General features: G+C 56.7%; 1 protein-coding gene across 1 annotated transcript; it reads left to right on the top strand.

The window, feature by feature from the left end:
* Positions 1-612: 612 nt before the first annotated feature.
* Positions 613-13,998, top strand: Col9a2 (collagen, type IX, alpha 2). The gene is made up of 32 exons (XM_005410553.2): positions 613-755; positions 1,841-1,915; positions 3,001-3,036; positions 3,119-3,181; positions 3,754-3,807; positions 3,917-3,952; positions 4,042-4,065; positions 4,409-4,462; positions 4,764-4,817; positions 4,917-4,964; positions 5,155-5,211; positions 5,294-5,347; positions 5,651-5,704; positions 6,077-6,130; positions 6,231-6,284; positions 6,395-6,448; positions 7,424-7,477; positions 7,899-7,952; positions 8,140-8,193; positions 9,129-9,173; positions 9,509-9,562; positions 9,885-9,938; positions 10,169-10,222; positions 10,306-10,377; positions 10,814-10,849; positions 10,987-11,031; positions 11,117-11,149; positions 11,320-11,466; positions 11,696-11,750; positions 12,010-12,198; positions 12,835-12,912; positions 13,260-13,998. The coding sequence occupies exons 1-32, from the start codon at positions 693-695 to the stop codon at positions 13,457-13,459; spliced, it is 2,058 nt and encodes a 685-aa protein (XP_005410610.1). The 5' UTR covers positions 613-692; the 3' UTR covers positions 13,460-13,998.
* The last annotated feature ends 1,925 nt before the right edge of the window (positions 13,999-15,923 follow it).

The raw sequence follows: 15,923 nt of genomic DNA, 5'->3' as shown, positions 1-15,923 counted from the left end.
GCAGGTCGAGGTGCCAACAACCTCTGACTGGAGGACCCAGAAGGGTTGGGTTTCAAGGTGACCTCCAGGAGACTGCTGGGGGGCAGGGGAGAAGCAGAGCAGTGGGAAGGGGTATGAGTTTTAGAGGCAGGTGGAGTATTTAGCGTATGGCTGGTCCAGGAAAGGCTTCGGTTTGTTCTAGTAAGGAGCAGATCCGTCTGTCCTTGGAGAGAAAGGAGTCCATGGGGACAGGAGCAAGGTGGAGAGGGTTGGGCAGTGCCTTTGGAGCCCTGAACCCAGTCACAGGAAAGATTAGACCTGAGCCAGGCCCAGGAAAGTGATGGGGCTGAGGGTCGGGGGAGGTGCTGAGCCCTGAAGTCAAGCTGGAGGAAGACTTCAGGCGGCCCCCTGCCTCCTCCCAGAGATGCGGGACACTTGTCTCAGTCCTACACCCTGGGACGCCCCTCGGATTTCCGCGCCGGGCTCCGGCAGGCGCCGGGCTCCAGGCTGGCGGCCGAGGGCGCAGGGTGGGCGCTGGCGGCCAAAGGCGCGGGGCCAAGCTGGGCGGAGGGCTCGGCCTCCCTCCCCTGTGGGAGGGTTCAGGTACCAGCCCCTCGGCCCGGCCCCGCCCCTCCCCGCCGCATATTCGGAAGGCCCGCCCGCCGCCCGCCTGAGAGCAGCCTCGCTGTCGGTGCGCCCGGATCCCGCGCACCATGGCCGCCCCCAGAGGCCTCTTCGTTCTCCTCCAGGTGCTCGGGCTCGCGCTGGCGCAGATCGTAAGTGCTCCACCACTGGGGGGCCACGGTGCGGGTTCCTCTGCCGATCCCCGCTCGTCCGAGGGTCCACCAAGGACAGTCCCGGGCGCGGACCCTCAGTGTCGCCCTCACGGTGCGCGGAGCCGCACCGGGAAAGGAGGTGGATGAGCCGGGAGCCGGGCTCCCGGCGCAGTGGTGCTCGGCCTTGCTCGGGTGGTCAGCGCGGGGCCGGAGCTGGCGCCCCGTCCTGGCAGACGGAGAGCCCAGGTGGCAGGGAGACAATGGTGCCATTCACGCGGCCGCCGAGCCCCCGCCTCGCCGCCTCCCGCGGGCGCTGACTCCAGCCAGACGCCGCTGTCCATCCGCGGCGGCCTCCGCGCCTACTGTGGTGACCGGGCCTCGCGGGGTGCAGCGTGCAGCTCGCCGTGGGGCACCAACCTCGCGCTTCCCAGCCTAGCGTGGCGGGCACCTGGTCCTCACGGGACTCCTCCTTGGGTCGGAGCTGGCCCCTAAGACCGCCACCCCGGGGAGGATGAGGCGGCGGTGCTGGGAATCCGTTGCTTGGGGGTACGGGGGAATACTCGCACCTGCTCCCTGCGCCTCCCCCACTTTCCCGTCGTGTTTTTACCCCTGCCGGGGGAAGAAGGAGATGCCTGCTCACCTCCACTATCTATTGCTCGTCTAAAAATGGTAATTCAAGCAGCATTTATTGAGGACTAAAGTGGGCTGGGCGCCACCTCGCGGTGTCTGTGATTTCCGCAGCCGTCGCCATCTCCAACTACGCGCCCCCGCGCAAATCTGCGCCAAGGTGGGGAAGGAGTCGGCCTATGTAGTGAGCATGGATCCTCAATCTTTCTGTGCCCGCGTCTTCACCCTCAAACTGCGGCCCGCAATAGCATTGGCCTCGGAATTTTGAATACTAAGATAATCAGACGCCTCAGCGCACAGTACCCGGTGCACCTGGGGTTCTCAGTACACGGGAGTTCGCAGTCCCTCGCAGAGCCCCCTTTACCAGGCGAAGCACTGCCTCCAGGACCCCGCTCCCAGGCCACCTGCAGCCCCTGGCATGCCCACACTGAAGGTTTCTCCCCTGTGTGTGTTTTCAGAAAGGCCCGCCAGGAGAGCCCGGTCCCCCGGGCCCCCCAGGGCCGCCGGGAATGCCTGGATCGGATGGCATCGACGTGAGTCTCTAAACTTGGGACTGGATGGGGAGGGAGGGAAGCTGCAGACAAAGGGGAACTTTGTGAGCGGAGGGGTTGGGTGCCTGGACTGTAGTGCCCTGTTTCTCCAGTAGGCGGCGCTAGCCAGCACCACAAGGAGCCTATTTAGCAAAAACCTCAAACCAGCCCTGAAAAGTAGATCCCGTTAGAGTCCCCCGTGGACAAGGGATTGCTGTTCGGTCTACTGGCCACTGTTCACAGACAATCCTTATCCCCCGTCCCTCCTTTGCTTTCTTTCTGGGGTAGGAGACGCCCTAACCTCTTCAGCATAACTTGGGGGCTTTGGTCAGACCGCTGACCAGCTCCTGTCTCTTCCCTTTGCTTTTTCCTCCCAAGACAGAATCAGCTGGGCTTGTTCCCTGCTGTCCCTGCCGGCCATGGTGAGGGTTAAATTTAAATACCTCATTCTGGAGGCTACCCCAGGAGGTCAGCGCCATATTTACCCTCTGGACAGACTTCTTTTCAGCCTGGTGCCTCTTCTCAAACACAGGACGCTGGACCCCAGCCAGGCCCTGGCCCCTGCAGGCTCTGAAACGGCCAGAGGCCTCTTGGGGGCTGAATCCGACTCCACTGGCCCTGCCTGTCTTCCACCAAGAGTCCTTTGTCACTTGGGAAAGAGGTCCTTCCCTCTTCAGGAACATTTTGAATCACGTCCACTTGATGGCTCCTTGGTCCTTGCCCTTGCTTCAGCCTCTGCTGTTCCTACCCACCCCTCAAATTTTTCTAAAAGCCCAAGCCTTCTCCTCACCCCATCCAAGTGGTACCCCTCTTCCAGCTGACTCAGAGTCCACAGCCCCATTCTACAGGCCTCATAATGGTCACTTTACCAACATTATCATGTTTAACACCCGCTTGCATGTAGATATCCCCCTCCCCAGTAGGCTGGGGTTGGTTTTGAGATACTTACAAAGTTTTTTATGTAAGAAAGGAAGCTTTTTTTCCTAAAAAATACAAGGTGGCGGCGGGGACCCAGGACTGCCCCGCCCGCCCCCCCTCTTGTGGAAGCATGAGCCTACAGGGCTGTCTTACTAACTTGTATCTTGCAGGGTGACAAGGGGCCACCTGGGAAAGCCGGCCCTCCGGTGAGTGTTTTTCCCTGCGATCTTTTACCTTTCTGGTCCTTGCTGTCGTCTGGCTCATATTTGCTGCACTTCTGTTTTCAAGGGGCCCAAGGGAGAGCCTGGCAGACCCGGGCCAGACGGGCCAGATGGGAAGCCAGGGATTGATGTGAGTGCCAGAGTGGGCAGAACAGGGGAGGGCGCTGACTACTGACTGTGAAGCCTGAGTTCCCGATAGAGACTGTCCAGCTGCGAGCCCCTTAGTTTCACAGGACTTGTGACCTTACTGGAACTTCACACCCACTTCTGGAGCACTGAATCACAGGAACTGAGGTCTAGAGGACTCTGCTCTCTGTGAGGTGCAAGGTTGTCCTGTTTGTCAGCCCCCCTCAGAATTGAGGGACACATTTCTGACTTGTAGGGATCAGACTAAATGCCCTAGCTGGGGCTGTCCTTGTGTGTTCCCTCTTCTTTTCCCCTATGCCTCTGTGGCCCCAGGGACAATTCAGGAGAAGAGCATCATTTATTTGATACCACAGAACTCCCAGAAGCCCCCAAAGCCTCCAGCCCCAGGGGCCATACCAAGAAGTAGGGGAAGGGAAAAGGAGGCATTAAGCTCCCTAGGTTTTCAAGGGGTACGGTGAAAAGAAGCTGGGCCCCGCCAGGGGGATCTGGACCTGCCCGACCCTGTGGGTCAGAGAGCAGCTTTCCCCTTGTGATCCCACCTTCTCTTTCTCCCAGGGTTTAACTGGAGCAAAGGGGGAGCCTGGTCCCATGGGAACACCTGGAGTCAAGGCAAGTGGCCTGCTGGGGACTCTGCGGGCAATCTAGGGCCAGCCTTTGAGAGGGACTGCTGTAGAGACCAGAAGCCCCAGTCTCTGAGCCTCTCCCATTGTTCCTACAGGGCCAGCCTGGGCTCCCAGGTCCCCCTGGTCTGCCGGTGAGTACCACCTGTGAGGCCTTTGAGGGACCCTCCACAGGGAGAGGTGGAGGGAGCCATGAGCCCAATTTCCTTTCCTTCTGTTCCAGGGCCCTGGTTTCACTGGACCTCCAGTAAGTCCTCAGTGGTACGGTAGGGTCCTAGGACTCTAAGGAAGGGAGGGGACAACAGAAGGACTTAGGAGGGGGGACAGCCATCTTGGGGAGAGGCCATCATGCTGTGACAGTGCCAGGAATGGGCGGGCTTTCTGAGACCTTTCCCAGGCCACTCTGGCCCTAACCGCTGACCCTGGAATTCTCTGTCCCCCACCCCCCGCCCACCAATCCCCAATCTGTCAGTCTGAGCTTGGCCAAAAACTCCGAGCAGAAGAGAGGCTTTGGGTGCCTGAGCCTACCTTCCTGTCCTGGGTGGGCTGACCCCTAAGGCATCCTGGACATCCATGTCTCTGTTCCCCAGGGGCCACCTGGACCTGTTGGTCTCCCGGGTGAGATTGGAACCCCAGGCCCCAAGGTGAGCCCAAGGCTGATCTACTCACACTGCCTTCTGCTCTCTACCTCCAAGCTGGTGAGCTGGACTGGGCTCTCCAGGAGCTTCCGGGCCTGCTTCTGGTCAGAGGGGGCTCCCTGGCTCCGATTAGGGAATCTCTCCTGCTGAGCCTGCCAGCGGACAGTAGGCCTTTCACCTCCTGCTGGCCTCTAGGAAGTGCCCTAGGGGGCAGGGTGGATGGGGCAAGGGGGGAAACTGGAAGAGGGGTCAGAGATAACCAAGGCAGGGCTGGATGGTGGTACAATGGGGCCCTTCTTACTTTCAGGGGGATCCAGGACCAGAGGGGCCATCGGGGCCACCAGGGCCCCCTGGGAAACCAGTAAGTGTCCTTAGATGTTCCACATGGCCATGTGCTCCTAGGGAAGGGCTTGGGGTGGGGAAGGGTCAGGGCAGATTCCATCTTTGTATGTCTCTTCAGGGGCGCCCAGGAGCCATCCAGGGCCTGGAAGGGAGTGCCGACCTCCTGGTAAGAAGGGGCATCGGGGCAGAGGCGATGGAGGTAGTGTGGAGATGGGGTCAGTGGGTGGGAGGGGACTGTGATGGAGTCACTCAGTCGTAAGAGGTGGGAAGAGTGTTCCAGGGGTGGCAAGCTGGGTGTGCAGTCTGGCTGGCCTGGCCAGGAAGGTGACCCGAGGGCCATGAGATTGTCTTTGCAGTGTCCAACCAACTGTCCAGCGGGTGCCAAAGGCCCCCCCGGGCTGCAGGGAGTGAAGGTGAGAGCTCCCGGTCTGAGTCCTGGGAGGGGAGCAGGCGATCCGGAAGTGGCCGTATAGTGAGCTCTCCCCTTCCCTGCAGGGGCATCCGGGCAAACATGGGGTTCTGGGTGACCCTGGCCGCCAGGGGAATCCGGTGAGTGTGAAGGCTGAGGGCTGTGGGATGGACTGTGTGGGAGAGGCCGGATTCCTCCTTTACCCCATCTCGGGGCCCTCGGGGACACAGCTTTGAGCTGGAGGCAGGAGTACTATGCTCTAGGCTGATGTCTGTGGGCAAGTCCCTTCCATGCTCAGCCTCAGTCTCCCCATCTGTAGCGTGGGGCTGTGTGGTCTCAAGGGTCTTTCCTGGCTAGTCTGGCTGGGAAAGTTGGCTGGTATCTTTGCCTGTGTGTTTATCTCTCCACCTTCTGCCTGTCTGATTAATCATACCTGCTCCTAGGGTCCCAAAGGAGATGTGGGTGCCTCTGGAGAGCAAGGCATCCCTGGACCACCGGTAAGGAATGCCTTCCCCTGTGGCTGGTCTGTCTCATGCTGGAAGTCCTTACTGAGGTCATTCCCCTGCCTGGGCCTCTAGCTTATGAAAGAGGCCTGTGTCTACCCGGGAATGTCTCCGGGTGGGAGAGGAGGGGAAGCTGCCAGGAATTAAGGGACAGGAACCAAAGCTGGCAGCCAAAGCCTGGCTGAGGTCCAGGTTGTGCAACTTGGAGTGACTCTTGTGAGTACCCTCATTTCTGAGCTTCGATATCCCATCTATGACCTAGAGCTTAGGTTGCCTACTTCAAAGGGCATTGTGAAAGGGGGTCAGAAATGGTATGAGAAAGTGGGCCTTACAATTGCTCTTGCTATCCTTTTTCTGTCCTAATAGGGGCCCCAGGGCATCAGGGGCTACCCAGGAATGGCGGGACCCAAGGGAGAGATGGTAAGTGAATCCAAGAGTGTCCTGCAAGAGCCACAATGACCAGGCCTCTAGTATGGGGGGATCCAGCCAGCACTGAACCTCAACTCTTTCCTCTACCCAGGGTCCTCGTGGGTATAAAGGCATGGTGGGCTCCATTGGCGCTGCTGGGTCACCGGTAAGCTTGCTCCTGTTCCCTGGCTCCAGGCTGGAGCCCCTCTGGCTGCAAAGCAGGTATGGTTCTCCCGAGCCCATGAAACATGGATACCTGTCTATCCTCCTTGCCAGGGTGAGGAAGGTCCAAGGGGGCCACCAGGCCGACTTGGGGAGAAGGGCGATGTGGTGAGTGCTCAGGCACCTGTTGTCTGCTCAGGGCTGGGGTGGGGAGGGGATCACCAAGCAGGACTCAGTGCCACCCAACGCTGGTGCATGTACCATACACGTGTGTATGCATGTGCACGCATACCTACACAGCCCAGGGGACACAAAGTGAGACTTTGGGAGCCAGGCTTATGGTCACTGGGGCGAGACAATGAAATTCCAGCAATCAACCAGGAGACTAATGGGATTTGGTCTACATCCCAGTTCTCTTAATTCTTTATTTTTAATTAACAGACAATGCTGGGCTGAGCAGAGAGTATAGTTAACTCTGTAGTTAACTGTACTCTCATAGTTAACAGTATGGTTTTATTCTGTAATGCAAGTTTTAAAATATATGTAAAAGTAGGGAGACTGATATAATGGATTCTACCTGGCCGTGTCGCAGGCTCCACAGTTGTGGACATCTTGCCGTAGTCCCTTCATCTGTCTCCCTTCCCCTTTCCTCCACTGTTACTGCATCACTCTGATGTTTTCAAGCAAATCCTCAGCATCATGTCATTTTACCCCTAAACATTTCCAAATGTATCTGTAAAAAATAAAGGATTTTCTTCCTCACATAATCACATCACATCACTATCACAAGTAACAAAGTAATTATCCCTTAACATCACCTAATAATCAGTCTGCCTTCCGTCTTTTGCAGTTATCTCAAAACTGCTCACAGTTCTTCAAATTGAGACAACCTGCCTCCCCCTACAGAAAAGCCCACACATTCTCTAGTGGTCGTGTTCCTTGTCCAAGTGAGCTGTGGTCTCAGTGGACGCCAGCTCTGGGAGCACCCCCAGTCCCACCTCTCCCTTTCCTCCAGCCCCTACACTGTGTGGCCTGTGCCACAGGGAGTTTGGGACCCAGAGGCCACCAGCTCAGATATCCCTTCTGCACGGCCAGGTGGGCCTCAGCATCCTGCCACGGCCCTGACCTCTGTCTGCTTTGCAGGGCAGCCAAGGCGTGCGAGGACCTCAAGGGATGACAGGCCCGAAGGGAGCAGCCGTAAGTGCTAGAGGCCCAGGGACAGAGGCCAGGGTCAGGTCTGAGAGTCCTCAGCACCAGTGGGTGAGGAGCCTGGGTTGTAGACTGAACTCTGCTGCAGGCAAGCTGGCTCTGCAGTCTTGGCAATGTCTTCTCCATACCTTGGTTTCCCCAACTGTAAACAGGAGTGATGCTACAGAAGAGATCATGAGATGCATATAGCTACCTGGGGACACTGTCATCCACAAAGGAAGGGCTACGGTCCGTTTTTTTCAGCCCATTCCCACTCAGCTGCCCTCCTGCAGTGGGCTGGTGGGGTTTTCTGAGACAACCAGATCTGCTCTGTACCTTCGCACTGCAGCAATCACAGGAGTCATGGGTGGACACCTTGACTACAGCCACCTCCCCATTGTGAGGCTCCCTGTACTTTCCTCCTATGCAGGGCTCCCCAGGCATCGATGGCAAGGACGGGACCCCAGGCACACCTGGCATGAAAGTAAGAGCAGGGACTATGGTAGAACTGGAGAGCGAGGATTCTCTCTGCTCAGGGCTTTGGGTCCCATCACGTGACTCTGGGGGCCTCCCATGTACCCTGTTGCACCCCTCCAGGCCTTCAGACCTATTTTCCTGCACTGGGGTCGAGGCTGTGGACCTAATTTGTGCTTCTGTTTCTGTTTTTCTAGGGCAGCGCAGGACAGGCAGGGCGTCCAGGGAACCCGGGCCACCAGGGCTTAGCAGTAAGTATCAGGTGGAGCCCTACGGGCTGCCCCACAAACTGCTGCTTGTGGGCTCAGAGGCCAGGCACTGTTATCCACCTCTCCACAAGGACGCAAATGGCTGATGAGGCCAAAGTCCACACCTGGGCTCTTGCTGTCACTTCTGTGCCCCATGTCCGGGTTTAGCCCTCATTATTTGGACAGCTGTTCCAGCTTTCTTTTTGCCATTCCAATCCTTCTTGGTGGGTGCATGGCAGCTAATCATTTCCCTGCTAAAGCACTTCCCATGGCTCCCATGGCCTCCAGGAAAGTCACTTGGTAAACAGTTACACATGGGACAGACGCGACCCTTTCGTCACAGCTCATCTAGCATTCAGCAGCCACCATAATCTGATCCCAGTCTACTTTTCTTACTTCATTGGCCATTACCACTGTCCTCACCCCTGCTCTTCATGAGTGGCTTTTCTGTCTATACCCTATTAAGCTTTTCCTGGACCCTCTGTCTGGGTGACCTTCCCCCTGTGGCTTCTCAGCACACGGACCCATCTCTACCCACTACCTTCCGGAGCCCAGGCCTGGGCTGCTTTCTCAAGCATTGTCCAGCCCCTTTGGCACCTTGTCTCCCTTGATGCCTGGCAAACCTTACGGCCCTGGAATCTGTTCCCCCTTGGGACTTGAGTTCTTACACACACTCATGGTGTGCCAGGAGTTACCTTCTGCCTACAGACACAGGTCCTAACAGGCAGTGTTCCCCTGTACCCTGTATCCCACTCCTCCCCACCAGGGTTCTGAGAACAGTAGAGAACACAGTCATGTTCATGAAACCACGCCTGGGTCTCCAGTCATTCGGCTCCCATAAGATGGAGGAAAGCTGGGTTTGGGATCCGAGGCAAAGCAGTGGGTACATGGGGCTACCCCATTCCAGGGCAGAAATGGGTATCAACTTCTTTCTGCAGGGTGTGCCAGGCCAGCCTGGAACAAAAGGAGGCCCAGGAGACAAGGTGAGATGATGCCAAGCGAGGGGCAAAATTGGTCCCATCTGAACAGGGTAGCCACAGGACAGAGACTGAGGCATGGCCTAGGCCTAGCCCCAGACTTGACACGATCTGAACACAAGTCGCCTCCCTCCTGCCACCCCCACCCCTTCCCACAGCCCTCAGTCTGACTTAGTGGAGATGGGATGAATGGCTTTGAATCCAAAGGCAACACAAACATAGGACGGTGGAGCCCAGAGGACTTGCCCAAGAACACGCTTTCCCTTTAGCACTCATTCAGCTGCAGACTGTTCAGGGTCCACGGGGCTTGGCTGACTGACCTGAGCTCTGTTTCTCTGCAGGGCGAGCCAGGCAAGCAGGGCCTCCCTGGATTCCCTGGTCCTCCTGGGAAGGAGGTAAGTGGCCCCTTCCACTGACACAAGTTGGCTTTGGCCCTCCCAGGCCTGAGGGCCGTGCTCTGACCATAGAGCAGGGGGGCCATGGGTGGATCCCCAAACTAGGGGTCCTCTGGGTTGTCTCTGCCCCAACCCACTGACCCAGGAAAGAAACACTCACTGTCTCTTTTCTAGGCTGTGTCCCTAAAGGGAGCTAATCAGCTGAGACCCAAGAGTGGGAGGTGTAAAAGAAAAAAAAAAAAAAAATCAAGAGGGGGAGGTGTGAGGCAGGTGTGGAAGGGAGGGTCCCACCAGGCTTACCCTCAATATCTCTTTCCTCCAGGGAGAGCCAGGGCCTCAAGGAGAAATTGGTCCCCGGGGCATCGTGGGGCAGAAGGTAAGTGCCCCTAGCAGTACTCCCTTCCTGAGGGTCCTCGCAGCAGCTGGCACTGCTGGCTGCAGGGGCTGGGTCCTCTAGCAAGGCCTCAATTTGCTGATCTGTGAAATGGATCAAAGGACCCCCTGCTGCTGACAACAAAACTGTAGGAACTTGCTAAGGTCTAGGGCATAGCCCAGGGAGGCCGCCCCTGCTGAGAGCCTTGGTGAGACCTTCTCGTACCATTTCAGGGTGACCAGGGTGAGAGGGGCCCTGTGGGGCAGCCTGGCCCACAAGGACGGCAGGTGAGTGCAGGCCAGCTGGGGTGGGCAGTGGGGCGCACATCTGGGAACCTCATTTGATTTACTGCTCTGGCTTCTCTTCTCAGGGTCCCAAGGGGGAACAGGGCCCCCCTGGAATTCCAGGTCCCCAAGGCTTGCCAGGCATCAAGGGAGACAAGGTACCAAAAGGGGCTGGACAATGCTTGAGAAAGCAGCCCAGGCCTGGAGTGGGGTGGTGTGGGGTTCAGTTAAAACTTTTGAGTTGTCCGAATCTGCGGGTCCCCCTGGGGATGTATAGTGCTTGGTTAGCGTGCGCGAGGCGGAAATTCAATCTGCAGTGAAAAAAAGAAAGGGAGGGAAGGAGGGAGGGAGAGCGAGAGAGAGATACAGACGAAGGGAAGGAGGGAGAGGGAGGCAGAGGGAGGGGGAGAGACAAAGGGAGAGAGAGGAGAAAAGAAGAAATTAAAGTGCGGGTCCCAGGGATGTGGTCCTGTGGGGGAGGCAGGGGAGGCAGGGCTGGCGTGAGGGGTGTGGCGGGGAGCCGCGTTGGGGGACGCCTGGAGCACTCCTCCCCGGAGAAAGGAGCTCACCAAGCCCTCGTCTGCTTTTCCGCAGGGTTTTCCAGGGAAGACCGGGCCCCGCGGCGGAGTGGTGAGTCTCAGCACCCGCGGCCCGGCCTCCGGGCGCCCGGCCCGTGGAGCGTTGGGTGCGCTCTGGGCGGGTTATGACGCCCGCTCCGCCCTATGTCTCGCTGCTAACGCACGCCCGACCCACGGTTCTCTCTGCAGGGCGACCCGGGGGTAGCCGGCCTTCCCGGAGAGAAAGGCGAGAAGGTGAGTGTGGCGCGGGGGCTGAGGGGAACTGGGGCTGGGCGCAGGGGTCCCGGCGTTCCTTGACAGCAGCCCCCTGTGCCTGCAGGGCGAGTCCGGCGAGCCCGGGCCCAAAGGACAGGTAAGCCCGCCCCACGCCACGCCCTGGGTCCGGCCCCCTCTTCTGGCCTGGCTGGGCCCCGCCCTCCCGGCCCTCCCGGCCCTCCCAGTCCTCCCGGCCCTCCTAGTCCTCCCGGCCCTCCCAGTCCTGGCCTGCACACCGTCTACCTTTTCCCACCCAACGCCTGGCAGCAAGGAGTACGCGGAGAACCTGGCTACCCTGGCCCCAGCGGGGATGCGGGGGCTCCAGGGGTGCAGGGCTACCCTGGGCTGCCCGGCCCTCGAGGACTGGCTGGAGACCGAGGCGTGCCAGGACAGCCCGGGAGACAGGGCGTGGCGGTAAGTCCCCACCAACCCCAGTACCGTTTATGCTCCAAACATTGAGTTTTCGTCGGGCTGCTGGCTTCCTCGGGTTGGTTCCAGGCCCAGATAAGAGAGGATGGGTGTACCGCGTGCAGATCCTGGGAGAGGATGGGAACACAGGTGGAGTGGGGTGGGGTATCAAAGGGTGCGGGGATGGTTAGCCCCGGCGCCAGGGGTTCTTCCTGAAGACCTCCTCTGCTTTCAGGGCCGAGATCCCAGTGACCAGCACATTGTAGACGTGGTGCTGAAGATGATGCAAGGTGATGCAGGGTTCCCTGAGGGTCTGGAGTTCCTGATCCTTACAGCTCTGCTTCCAAGGGCTGTGGGACCCTTAGATAAATAAATCACTTTGGATCTTTATGTTCATCAAAACAGGGTCTGAGGAAGGGAAATTGCAAAACAGGGGCTTTCCTGTCTGCAAACCTGGGAGCCAGGAGCTGTCAGGATACTTTTCTGCCTTCCATAGGGTTGCAGAGTTGATACCTGTCTTACAGACCTCTGTTGCCCTCCTCCCTCTAGAGCAACTGGCAGAGGTGGCTGTGAGTGCCAAGCGGGAAGCCCTAGGTGCAGCAGGGATGATGGGTCCCCCAGGACCACCTGGGCCACCTGGGTACCCAGGCAAGCAGGGACCCCATGGGCACCCTGGTCCTCGAGGCATACCTGGTGTCATAGGAGCTGTGGGTCAGATTGGAAACACAGGACCCAAGGGTAAGTACTGCTCTGTGGAGGGAGTGAGGCTGGGCAGAAGGGACTTGGCCAGGGGCCCTGGGCAATTGAGTGCTCAGGCTCTGTTGTCACACTCCGTCTCTCCATTCCTGATCCCAGGATAAGACACCTCGCAATTTTCCCATCCCTTGGCCAAACTCCTCTGGGAAGCACTCCTGGGCTCTTCCTCTTAGCGGATGAATGAAACTGAATGTACTGTTTTATAGTGTTGGACGTTTTAATTTGTTTTATGGTATCTCATAAACATCTTTCCATATCTCTGGGCTTTGGATGTGTCACCTGTGAAGTGGAGATATTAATAGTACCAACCTCATAGTGTTTTGTGGGGTCATTGAGAGGGGATTTATATAGAATTCTTAGTTCACTGCTTGGTACATAGTAAATGCTAAGTATTGTTATTGGACACTTTCATGTAATAAAATTTATCAGATACATAATTGTACATCCTTTGTCTTTACCTCCCTCTATTTAGCCAGCCTTTCTAGGTCATTTCCAAATTCCCCTTCTTTTAAACTAGCACAGTACTGGAATAATAGTTATGTCAATAGAAATTAAATAACAAAGTGGAGATAGCACTTTTTAATCCTGAAAAACTGAGACTTACTTTTTTGTCTACAGGGAAGCGTGGAGAGAAGGGTGATCAAGGCGAAGTAGGGCGTGGGCACCCTGGGATGCCTGGCCCCCCAGGGATCCCAGGTAAGACCTTGGCCCTGCCCAGCTACCATCCTGTGAGACTGGGGATTCATGACCCAGGGACACCTGGTGCTCTTCCATGGAGGCTTCACCCTCAGCCTGGTCTGGCTGGGAACTGGAAGCTGGGATTTTGAGGACTTCTTGGGATTACCACAGTCACTTCATAGGGGGAAGGAAAAACATTCACTGGTAGGGAGTTGTGAGCAATGGAAACCACAGACTGTTTTGGGGGGCAGAGCTTCTCCTTCTTCCTGTGCTGTCCTTGGTCTATGCTGAAAAATATCCCAGCTTAACAATTTTAGGTCAAGATAAAAGGAAGCCGTGATGTCTTGATTTTGTTCCTTTCACAGGACTCCCTGGCCGGCCTGGCCAGGCCATCAATGGCAAGGATGGAGACCGAGGGTCCCCAGGGGCTCCAGGAGAGGCAGGCCGACCTGGCCTGCCAGGCCCCATGGGGCTGCCAGGCTTCTGTGAGCCTGCAGCCTGCCTTGGAGCATCAGCCTATACCTCTGCCCGCCTCACAGAACCTGGATCCATTAAGGGACCATGAGCAGCAGTCCAGGATGGAGCCTGCGAGCATCCTGGGTTCACTCCAGGTGGACATGCTTCCAGCCCAGGGAGCTAGCTTCCCAGGACCTTTGGCATAGGACCCAGAGGTCCTGAGGACAAGGAGTTCTAAAACGCAGGGGAAGGAAAGGGAGGGCATTAGAGTGAAAAGGTGAGGCCGACAGAGCACATGTTCCTGGAAAGGCAACGCTCTGAGGGTGCAGGGTCACTTTCCTTCTGGGAGCACCCTTGGGATGTTTCCTTAATCTGCACTATCATTCCCCTGGCCGTTTCATCACTGGGGCAGCTAGAATGAGGTCTCTGCTGGCTCCTGATCTCATTCTCTGGACTTACTGGGTGACTGCTGATGGGTGATCACCCTGAGGTGGCTGTGTTTAAGCCAGTCCCATCCCTTTTTTCCTGCCTCCCATCTGAGTATTTAAACACCTGTCCCCTCCTCTTCTTCGCATTACTCTCTCCTGCCTCCTTCTCCTCATGTCTATTCTTTGTAAATAAAAGCCTCAACTTGGGTACGAATCAGGATGTGAGTTGCTGGGCTGTGTTTTTGTGGGAAGGGTGGGAAGTCCCTGGGCCTCCATTGCCTGGACAGAGGGGTCGGGGGTGCTGGAAGGGAGGGAGGATGTGGCACCCCTTCATCTGGGCACTTCCTGAACCACGAGTGTTGGGACAGCACTTGGCCTGCTGAGGACCATCCTTGGAGGGAGCTTAGGGTGGAGGCAGGATGGTAACCTACTGTCTAACTTTGGGCAAACTATTCTGAGCCTTTGTACTGCTATGGCAAGGACTCAGTTGTGCCAGAGCCACGTATAGCCTACTCACTGTCACACCAGGGCCAGGCATGTGGGAAGTGCATTTCAGTATCCACTGTGTGCTGGACCTGGAACAGCTTGGCTGTGGCCTTCCAGGGGCTCCTGAGCTTGTAAGAAAAACAGACATGGGCCTGGATGATGAAAGTCTAAGGGAGTCTGGCTCAGATCTGGTATGTACCTTTCTGGCCTATGGCTCTATAGTCCAGCCAGTTTTTGAAATTTAGGGAGTGATCAGTTCCTTTGCTCCAAGATTGATTTGGGTGTGTGTTCCCAAGTAAAGCCCTCTGCCAGCCCCAGGCCTCCTGGAGGCAGGCACACGACTCTAGCCTGAGGCCCAAGCGTCTGCTAAAGGCGGGGCCCAGGACCTCTCACCACAAACTCAGCCATCCTCACTGCTCCCTGCCCCTCAACACACATTTTCCACTGAGGACGTCTCAGCTCCCTCATCCCAACCCAGGCACTGCTGGGAAGGACAAAGTGGGGTAGCACCAAGGGTACTAAGAGCTTTACCTTCAGTGTTTTGGCAAACTCTGAATTACAGCATCCTAGGCCCCACAGAAGGTCCGAGCTGTGTGGCTGCCAGGGAGTTGGGCAATGCAGGGAACCCAGGGCCCAGTGGAGGAAGGGAAGAGGGTGAGTGCTGCCCTAGCCCAGGGCACTCCCATGGCACAGAGGGTTCTCTGCCCTAGGCAGTGTCACATTCTTGGTCCTAGTATCTGAAATCTCGGATTCAGAGTCTACTCCTTCAAGTTGCCCCACACACTGGCCCAGGGACACTGCCCTGTCCCTTGCTGTGACTTTCAGAGACTGGGCCCACTGGAGGGTATCGGTTACCACAGAGAAACTGATGATGCACAAACCTCATGGAGTTATACCTCATTTCTTACCATTCAGGTAGTTGAAGGAGCCAAAAGGGGACTAATTCCTAGGGACCAGTGGCTGCTACCTTTTGTAAGACTTTGGTAAGTGAATGTCACTTAGATCACTTCATATACAAGTCTCCCATGTGCCTCTAATCTGACCTCACTGTGCCCAGACCCTGGTCCATTCCACTCTTGCAGCCAGCCCTCTGCTGTTCCTCAAACAGTTGCATGCATGCTGTCTGTGCCCATTGTTTGGAATATGTCCCCAGTGTTACCACTGCCAGCTTCCTTGCTGCAAGTCTTTCCTCAGAATCGACTTTCTTTCTACCCTGACATTCCAGATCCTCTCCCATGCTTGACTGTTTCTTCTCAGCAGTTTTCACTGTCCATACAAGACACTAGACTATGAGCTCTACCAGGGCAGGACCATGATCTCTCATTTCCTGTTCTTTCTGCAGCACACAGACCAGTGTCAGGAACACAGCAGGTGCTCAATAAATATAATATGGTCAGGATGCTCAAAGGAAAAAGACCCAACAACCATAATACCAGGAAGGAAGGGACTTTTACTGGGTTTGTGTGTGGCTGTGTTCCAGATGGTCTGAGTGTCTGGGTTGTTCTTCTCACTGCCAAGAACAGGGACTGGCCCCTGCCACAACCAAATCTTGAGGCAAAAAATAAATAAAATATAAATCTAGTGCAATGATAATGAAGGATGAAATCAACTCCCCTATTTACACTTAGGAAGAGAGGGGTTTAAGAAGCTTTATAGGAC

Source organism: Chinchilla lanigera, unplaced genomic scaffold, assembly GCF_000276665.1.
Source record: "Chinchilla lanigera isolate Chin_1 unplaced genomic scaffold, ChiLan1.0 scaffold00136, whole genome shotgun sequence".
NCBI lineage: Eukaryota > Metazoa > Chordata > Mammalia > Rodentia > Chinchillidae > Chinchilla > Chinchilla lanigera.
The sequence above is the reverse complement of the archived record's forward strand: the minus strand, read 5'-3'. Positions and strand labels throughout refer to the sequence as shown.

What these genes read in the sequence shown, in the direction of transcription:
- Col9a2 (XM_005410553.2), top strand. Translation starts at nt 693, where the DNA reads ATGGCCGCCCCCAGAGGCCTCTTCGTTCTCCTCCAGGTGCTCGGGCTC. An exon ending in CTGGTTTCACTGGACCTCCA is followed by an intron (nt 4,066 to 4,408) that starts GTAAGTCCTCAG and finishes TCTGTTCCCCAG; the next exon opens with GGGCCACCTGGACCTGTTGG. An exon ending in CAGGGCCCCCTGGGAAACCA is followed by an intron (nt 4,818 to 4,916) that starts GTAAGTGTCCTT and finishes ATGTCTCTTCAG; the next exon opens with GGGCGCCCAGGAGCCATCCA.